The sequence below is a fragment of the Triticum dicoccoides genome, chromosome 7B (assembly GCF_002162155.2).
Source record: "Triticum dicoccoides isolate Atlit2015 ecotype Zavitan chromosome 7B, WEW_v2.0, whole genome shotgun sequence".
Lineage (NCBI taxonomy): Eukaryota > Viridiplantae > Streptophyta > Magnoliopsida > Poales > Poaceae > Triticum > Triticum dicoccoides.
In genome coordinates, this window is record NC_041393.1 from 755785300 (window position 1) to 755794913 (window position 9614).

The 9614-nt window shown below is 51.7% G+C and overlaps 1 protein-coding gene across 1 annotated transcript; it reads right to left on the bottom strand.

The window, feature by feature from the left end:
• Window positions 1-659: 659 nt before the first annotated feature.
• LOC119339691 (ethylene-responsive transcription factor ERF071-like) lies at window positions 660-1220 on the bottom strand (the record flags this gene model as incomplete). The annotated part of the gene is made up of 1 exon (XM_037611661.1): window positions 660-1220. A coding segment is annotated over exon 1 (561 nt), but the record flags the coding sequence as incomplete, so codon positions are not given.
• Window positions 1221-9614: the final 8394 nt, after the last annotated feature.

The window sequence follows — 9614 nt, forward strand, 5'->3', positions numbered from 1 at the left end:
AGATCGTACATTATTTCTCAAATCACTGCATGCAACGTCAGGTATGAGAATCGGTCAAAAAGCACGATCTGAAACCAAAGCAAAACATATTTGCAAAAAGAAAAACCAAAGCAAAACATTGTAGGAATGTTAATAACTTTCTTTCACCAGCCCTTGCTGGCACGTACTCTTCTAAAGCCTGGAGAAGATTAGCAAGCTAAGAGTCAAAGAGAACGGAAGTAGGAGAGGAGATTGAGCAGATCGTGCAACTACACGCATGGAGAGGGCGTACTTCCAGCTTGATGCATGCAAGTAGTCAGCGCCTATCACTTGGGGATCCCTTGGCAGCGGCGGAAGCACCAGAGAGCATCTCCAACAGGCGCCGAACGCGCCGCGCGCTAAAAACTGATTTGGCGCGCGCCCAACACCTGGTTTGGCGCGGCGCGCGGCGTTTGCTCCAGCAGCCGCGCTGTAAAGCCGCGCGCGCAGCTCCAGCAGGCGCGGTAAAAATACAGCGCGCGAACATTTTTTTTGCATAGATAAAAAAACGATTCAATATATTTTTACATAGATAGATAGATAGTTCAACATACATAGATAGATAGTTCGACATACATAGATAGATAGCCACTACTACGGTATAGATAGATAGATAGAAACTACTCCAAGTCGCTACCATCATCATCATCATCATCCTCGTCGGTGTCGTCCGAGGTTGAGAGCCATATGTCGTCCCAACGGTCATCGTCGGCCGTGAAGAACGACCTCCCACCTGCTGAAACTATGTCGCACTGCGCGTTCGCCAATGCTTTCCGCTGACGCCGGTCAGCCCGCTCCGCACGGCGCCTTGCCGTCCTCTCCGCCCAGTGGGCTTGCTCGTCGGCGACGTCCTCCGGGTGGCGACGGCGCCACTCCGCCATGGCTCGCTCGTCCTCCTCGGCGACGAGGAGGCGGCGCTGCCGCCGAGCATGGTCGGCATGGTCGAGGTCGGTGATGAGACGCGGCGGAGGGGCGACGCGCTGCGCCTGCTCGCGCGTGAAGACGTCCAGAAAGTTCATCTGCGACCGGGGCCTGTCCAAGCGCCACGCCGCCGCGTCGTACGCGCGGGCCGCCTCGTGCGCGCTCCGGAATGTCCCGAGGCCGAGCCGCACGTCGCCGGACCGTATCTCGGCGAAGAACCAGCCGTTGGGGCGCGCGCGGACGCCGCGATAGCCCGAAGCACCCCGGCGGCGCGGCGGCATGGTGGTGCGGTGGTGGCACGAAAAGCTGCGAAGCGGCGAGCTTGCGAGGGGAGGGCGCGTGGCTGTGTGCGGTGCGCGTGGCGGGCGCGGCAATTTATAGGCGCGCGGTAAGCGGCGCGCCAAATCTACCGCGCCGCGTGCCGCTTTCTCCCGCGCGCGCGCAAGCGCTTCCCGCGCGCGGTAAGTTCCCGCCACCGCTGGAGCGCGCGGAATCAACCGGCGCGCGCTAAAACGCAATTGTACCGCGCGAGCGCGCCTTTTGCCGCGCCTGTTGGAGATGCTCTTAGGAGGCTGAGGTGTTCGCTCCGGAGAAACCGACGCCAACAATGTGATCCGGTCGCCGGAGTTACATGTATGAATTAGCCGTGGCTGGACGGGAAAGATGGCCTGATTAGTTTCCATGGGACTCGGCTGCTCCTCCGCCTCTAGGTGATCCCTGTCCATCTTCTCTCTAAGGGCTTGTTCGGTTAATCCTCCTCCGAAGAGGGTTGGAGGGGATTGGCATGGATTGAGATGTATTTTGACTTGTAAGAGGTTTAAATCCCCCTCAAACCCCTTCAATCCACTCGGATCCACACGTAACCGAACAAGGCCTAAAGATCTTTACCTTGCCTCCACCGTTTTACACACATGAGTTCTATACTGCCTTTCCTCCTGTCTATAATTTTGCATGCTTTTTCTGTTTCGTGATAGGCCCTTCCATCAAATTTACATGCGCATCAGACTGCAATTTCCGACCGGTGTATTCATCGTTCCACGGCTGCGTCGGCACATCCGGAAGCAGCGCTAAACACGTCAGGATCGGTGGCCTTCGTTTCCCCTGGGTTTGGTTGTTGTTGGCTGCGTCCTAGGCCCAGCAGAACAAGCATCAACCGTCTCTCGTCAAATTCGACTCGCAACCCTCTGGTCGACCTCGAGCACCATGGTACGTGAGGCTGGAACAGCAGTCGCTCCGCGTGACCCTCCTTGAGATCGCGGGCGGCGAGCAGTATGGATTTCTCTGCCGGCGCCACGTACGTGAGGCCCAACCACAGTAGTCGCTCCGTGTGGCCCTCGTCCAGATTGCAGGGAGGCGACCTCCGGTCGGCAGCCTTGCACCCGAGGGATCTTTGGGCCTCTTTGGATTGAAGGATTTTCATAGGAATATTGGAGGATTCCAATCCATTGGATTTTTTCCTAAAGAAGCCCTTTGGATCAAAGGAACTACACCTCCAAAATTCCTATGGATGCATTCCTACACCTCAATCCTATAGGAATTTCAACATCCAGTATAACCTCTTTTTTATACTGATTCGCGTAGGATCGAGGCACTTTTCCTGTGTTTTTCCTGTGTTCCATCCAAATGACCATTCTTATAGTTTTCCTCTATTTTGTAATCCTCTGTTTTGCACCTACAATCCCGTCAAATTCCTGTATTTTTTGAATTCCTTTGTTTTTTAATCCTGTGATCCAAAGAAGCCCATTATGTTTATCGACTTGTCCCAATTCAGTTCTCGCGATTTGATATGAGGAGCGAATCAAGAGGACTAATACATCTTTATGGCAACTAGATTTGTTTTGATCATGCTAGAGGCAAGGTGGGGGAACCGAAGGTGCGTCCAGTTTTTAAGGAGGGAATCAAGAGAGATCGTTCCGTTTTGTTTTCCTTTTTCTTTGACTGTATTCCCGTTTTGTTTCCAACCCGTGTCGTGCAAGAGATTGAAACGAAGTTATGGGCTGGCTTACTTGGCCCAAAGCGAGATAGGAAGGATGGATAGGCTGTTTTCGTGCACGTACTAACGAAAAAACGGTGAAGATATGCAGGTAAAATAGTACCACCTCAGATGTTGAAAATAATATAGAGGAAAAAACCTGAAAGCGTAAATTGACGGGAAGAAGCGCATTGTAACGGTGAACCCGAAGACCCAATCCGTCCTTTATTATTAGGGAGAGATTTCTTGCACTAGGATACTTTTTTACCTTTTTGTTCCGTGATCTTTGATTGTGAAACTTGATCTTTTTATGATCATATGAAAAAAGAAAAAGAGTAGCTGGTATTTGCAAAGATGCTCAGGTCGCACGACCGTCCCGGTCCTTTTTTCCCTGTCGAGTGGAGCACTCAATGAACTGTTCTGACTGGACCGGGGATCGAACACAATTTCTTTGCGAATAAATTCTTGTACTACTCCAAAAAACTTAAGGATTACAATCAGATTCAAAAACTTCCAAAGCGCCGGGAGAGCCTGATCCAAGCCAAACAACAGTGCGGCGTTCGGATCTCCCAAAGTTTGCAATAAAGTGACTAGATTTATTTTGGCTACGGCGAATATGAGTAATACAAAAATTCCGTCCCTCCATGTTTCTTTTGATATCCTCCATAGAAAAAGCGTACTTTGGTTTGTTGCCTAGTCTTCTCTTGATCATCATGACTGCCTCCAGATAATCAGAACACGCTCTTGAATGCTCGTGCTATGCGGAAGGGGTTCCATTTTCCTTTCTGTAAAGAAGACAGAAATAAGACCAAGAGGACGCGAACTTGATGCTCTCGGGTACCAGCACACCCTATATATGGAAAAAAATTAGTAATTAAAAAAATATTCAAAAAATTCCAAATCCTTTTTGGAATCAAACATGATCAGGTATTGTACTCGTATAAAAAGTTTGGATAAGAAATGATCCATATTGACTTCACGACAAAAAAGACAAGTTTATGACGATAATATAGCGTGTATAGTACTTGTATATAGCCTTTTTGCCGAATCTTCCACCCAGGATGCGACGAAAGTCATTCTTTGACAAATCTTTTTATATGACTAAAATACTTGATCATGTTTAATACAAAAAAGATTTGGAATTTTTTGAATTATTATTTTTTTCATATAGGGTGCGCTGGTAGCCAGGTTCTCCTTAATATTTTCCAACTTGGTGCTCTCGGGTACCCGCACACCCTATATGCGGAAACAAATTTAGTAATTAAAAAATGTTTAAAAAATTCCAAATCCTTTTTGGAATCAAACATGATCAAGTATTGTACTCGTATAAAAAATTTGGACAAGAAATGATTCATATTGACTTCACGGCAAAGAAGACAAGTTTATGACGACAATATAGCGTGTGTAGTACTTGTATATAGCGTTTTTTGCAGAATCTTCGACCCAGGATGCAACGAAAGTCATTCTATGACGAATCTTTTTATACGACTAAAATACTTGATCATGTTTAATACCAAAAAAGATTTGGAATATTTCGAACTTTTTTGAATTACTAACCTTCTTTTCGTATAGGGTGCGCTGATACCCCGGTTCTCCTTCATATTTTCCGACCAAGATTTCAATACATTGCTCCCAAACAACTACATTGCCCTACACAATGCAGTAAATAAAACTACTAGAGTTGCAGTAGCCTGTAGCTAGGCTCCGGCAAAGGCGAGCAAGGATTGAACATGAGCAATGATTGACGGGGGATGGGCCGAGGCATTCACGCATGCGTCGCTGAGCACATGGAATCCAATACTGTCGTGTGCTCTGCACACTGTTTAAGGCCAACTCCACCGCACGATCACAAACGGACGTTGATTTATCCGGGCTCTGTCCGTTTGGGGGTAGCGACAGGTAGCAAAACGGATGTCCGTGTCCGGTCCGTCATGCGTGCACCCAATGCAGCGAACTCATCCCAAACGCTGTCCGGTTTTGTTCAGAGTCTGTCATTTCTTCAAACACTTCAAGGGCACATGTACAGAGAACAAAACCTGGCCGCTGTCCCGCGCATGAAGCTGCTGGTCGTTCGACGCTCGCATGTGCATGCAGCTCGTTCGAAGCCGCCGCTCGTCCGAAGCTCGTCTGCGCACAGAGCTCATCCGAACCTGCCGTGTCCTATCGCGCCGCGCCCCGCCGCGCGTGCGCTCGCACCCGCCCACATCCCGCGTCTGCCTGCGCACTCATCTGCTCCCGCGCCCGAGAGCTCCGGCGCGAGGTCCTGCTCCCGCGCCCGCAAGCTCGTGCCGCCGCGTCCGTGCCCGCGAGCTCCTGCCGCCGCGCTCGCCAGCTCGCTCGGGCCGCGCCAGCGTGCCCCGCACGCGCCTGTCGCAGTCCACTGCAGCGCCGGCCTACCGAGCTCAGCCGCAACAGCGCCCCGCCAGCCTCGCTCGCGTTGGCCGCCGCGCCTGCAGCAACGCCTGGTCCAGCACGCGCACGCCGTCGTCCTCGAGAGCTCCACCCCGCCACCCGCCGCCCCCGCAGCGCTGGCCGCCGCCCGCCCGCGCGCCCACCCGTGCCGGCCACGTCCCCGCCCTGCGCGAGAAAGACAGAGGAGAGAGAGAGAAGCGAGGTAGGTGGGAGGAGGTTGACATATGGGTCCGGTCGGACACGAGCGGGCGAGGACGAGGCAGCTGTGTCCGTTTTCTATCCGTTTTGGCCCCAAAATGAGACCAACTTTGGTCCAAGGATGGAGTGAAACGGACACAAAACAGACGAAAAAGTAAAATGGGGTCTGCCACTTGGTCGTTGCATGTGTCCATTTTTACCCAAACTGTGTCCGGCGGACAAGATAGGGTCATGCGGGTGGAGTTGGCCTTAGGCCGGTTCATCTGCTTTTCGTCTGTTTGGAGTAGGAAAACAGACACGGCTGTCCGCTTTGCGATCGTGCGGCCATCGGTGCGCCCAACGGGTTGACCACACCTCAAACGATCCGATTTTTTACGCGAAAATAAACCCCCCAAAACCCCAAATAAACATCAAAACAACTCTAAAATATTAACACAGACATTAAAACGTCCACATTACCCAAGTCCGCACATTAATATAAACAATAAAGTTTAAAACATTAAAAAACAGATAAAAGGGTCGTCCCCGTCGTTGTCTACTCCTCCTCCTCGTCCTCGTCGCCGGTGAGGCCAGCATATGGAGGTGGCTGCTAGAGGTGGGCTGACGGTCCCTGCCAGGCCGGAGCCGCCTGTTGTGCCGGCTGCGGTGGCGCCTGCACAACCTCTTCGTGCAGCGGGGATGGTGACCACCGGCCGGCATCCATCTGGGGCGTGCACGGCACGGTCTCCGTCCACGTCCAGGACTGGCCGACCAATGCCGGGTTCCATCCCGTCGGCTCCTCTGTCGCCACCTCTCGCCGCGCCTCCTCCTTGACAATGTCATCGAGCTCGGGGAGGGCGACATCGCTAGCCGCTGACAGGGCCATCATCTCCTAGAGGCCCTGCCATTGGCGCTCGTCGTGGGTGTGGAGGGAGTCCTCCATCACCTGCCTCATGAGCTCCTCCTCCACTGCGGCTGTCATTGGCTCGGGTGGTGGCGGGGACGGGAACGGTGACGGCGTAGGGGTGAGGCCGCGAACCATCCTGCGCCAGTGCGATTGGAGTGGGCTGGGAGCGCGTGTGTGGCGTTCAGCGTGCGGCCGCCGTGGGATTGATGGACGGCCTGCAAAGTAGGACTGCCGCCGGATGTCGTGCTCGTCGCGGAGCCATATATACCACAGCGGTGAGTCGACGGGGTACCTCCAGTCGTCGAAGAGGTCCAGGGGTAGACGGGCGCATCGACGATGGATCTACTCCTGGCAGGCGCGACCGCTCACTGGGACTGGCGGGATAGGCACGTGATCCGCAGGGAGGTGCCAGTTGTTGGGGAGGTGCACGTCGCCCCACGGCAACGGTGAGCGCGTCTCCCAGTAGTGCTGGCACACCTCCGCCTTGATGTACGGCCGCTTGCGAGGTGAGGTACCGCCCGGCGCGAAATGAAATGCGGGCGGTGGAGGTGGAGGCGGGGTGGGGGAGCGGTGACAACGACCGGACGACGGCCCGGCCTCATGGTCGTGCCTCATCTTGCGGCCGGGGAACCAGCGCCCCACCATTGTCACCAGCGGAGAGGTGGATGAGGGCTAGGGTTTGCTCGTGTCGGGGCTCGAGGAGGCAGGACGGCCAGGAAGTGGAAACTACGGACTGGCAGGTCCACGACTTCCAATTTAAGAAGGACGACGACCCTCAACCATGTGACTGACAACCAGGGCATGCCGTGCGAGCGCATTGAATTTGGGCGGCGGGGGTAGGCGGATGGCCGCCACACGTCCCCAAGGCGGGCGCCGAGAAAGCGCGTGCTCGTCCGTTTGACATCCCATGGACGCAAATCGGACGCATGTTTGAGCCGGAAATGGGGCGGGTCGGGCGCCAAATGGAATTTTTTTTGAGGATGTGGCTGCGCGTTGGGCCGTGTTATCTGTCCATTTTGACGCAAACGGACGCGGGCAGACATGATAGGGTCGCGCGTTGGAGTTGCCCTAAGAGCAACTCCAACTTGGATCGGCTGGACGGACATCGGCGTCCGCTTTTCGATTTGAGTCGGCAGGTGTGCCTAACGAGCGGCATACCCATTTTTGATCCGCGTGACGAAATAAATTTAGAAAAATATAATTAAACATAAGTGGCCAGTCAACGCCGACAAAAGTCCTCTTAAACAATAATTAAATATAACAAAACCCACCTGAACATGGCCCTAGTGGTCCGCCTTGCCCTTGGCCCTGCCGTCGTTGCCGCCAGTAAGGTCGATGAAGACGGGAGGCGACCCAGCCCAGCCAAACACGGCTTGATAGGCCACTAGGGCTGCCTCCTCCAGTGTCTGCTGCAGCAGCGGCATTGCGGCGAGCGGGCGCGCTCCTCCTCCTCCTCCTCGCGCTTCCTCTGCATGCGCCGCTCACCGCCAGCGCGCGTGATACGTCTCCAACGTATCTATAATTTTTTATTGTTCCATGCTATTATATTATCTGTTTTGGATGTTTAATATGCATTATTACGCTAATTTATATTATTTTTGGGACTAACCTATTAACCGAGGGTCCAATGTCAGTTTCTGTTTTTTCCTATTTTAGAATTTCGCAGAAAAGGAATACCAAACGGAGTCCAAACGGAATGAAACATTCGCGATGATCTTTCTTGGACTGAAAGGAAACCAGAAGACTTGGAGATGAAGTCGGAGACACAACGAGGTGGCCACGAGGCAGGAGGGCACGCCCAGGGGGTAGGGCGCCCCTACCTCATGGGCCCCTCGTAGCTCCCCTGACCTAGTTCCTTCGCCTATATATATACTCTTATACCCTGAAAACATCCTGGAGAGCCACGAAATCACTTTTCCACTGCCGCAACCTTCTGTACCCATGAGATCCCATCTAGGGACTTTTTCCGGCGTCCTGCCGGAGGGGGATTCGGTCATGGAGGGCTTCTACATCAACACCATTACCTCTCCGATGAAGCGTGAGTAGTTTACCATAGACCTTCGGGTCCATAGTTATTAGCTAGATGGCTTCTTCTCTCTCTTTGATTCTCAATACCATGTTCTCCTCGATGTTCTTGGAGATCTATTTGATGTAATTTTTTTTGCGGTGTGTTTGTCGAGATTCGATGAATTGTGGATTTATGATCAGATTATCTATGAATATTATTTGGTTCTTCTCTGAAATCTTATATGCATGATTTGATATCTTTGCAAGTCCTCTTCAAATTACCGGTTTCATTTGGCCTACTAGATTGATCTTTCTTGCAATGGGAGAAGTGCTTAGCTTTGGGTTCAATCTTGCGGTGTCATTTCCCAGTGACAATAGGGGCAGCAATGCACGTATTCTATTGTTGACATCGAGGATAAAAAGATGGGATTTTCATCATATTCCTTGAGTTAATTCCTCTACATCATGTCATCTTACTTAATGCGTTACTCCGTTCTTTATGAACTTAATACTCTAGATGCATGCTGGATAGCGGTCGATGTGTGGAGTAATAGTAGTAGATGCAGGCAGGAGTCGGTCTACTTGACACAGACCTGATACCTATGTTCATGATCATTGCCTTAGATATCATCATAACTATGCGCTTTTCTATCAATTGCTCGACAGTAATTTGTTCACCCACCGTAATATTTGCTATCTTGAGAGAAGCCACTAGTGAAACCTATGGCCCCTGGGTCTCTTTTCCATATTATTAAATCTAGTTTACATCTTGCTAGTTTCCGATCTACTATTTTGCAATCTTTTACTTTCCGATCTATAAACCAAAAATACCAAAAATATTTATTTTACTGTTTATCTATCTTTATCAGATCTCACTTTTGCAAGTGACCGTGAAGGGATTGACAACCCCTTTATCGCGTTGGGTGCAAGTTGTTGATTGTTTGTGCAGGTATTCGGTGACTTGTGCGTTGTCTCCTACTAGATTGATACCTTGGTTCTCAAAACTGAGGGAAATACATATGCTACTTTGCTGCATCACCCTTTCCTCTTCAAGGGAAAACCAACGCAAGCTCAAGAGGTAGCAGCGTGCTACTTCCAACGCTCAAGGTACGCGGTTTCCTGCGCCGACGTGGCATCGAGCCAAGCAGGGGGAGGGGTGCTAACCCACTCCCATAGTTGCTCGATCCAGACGTACCGGTC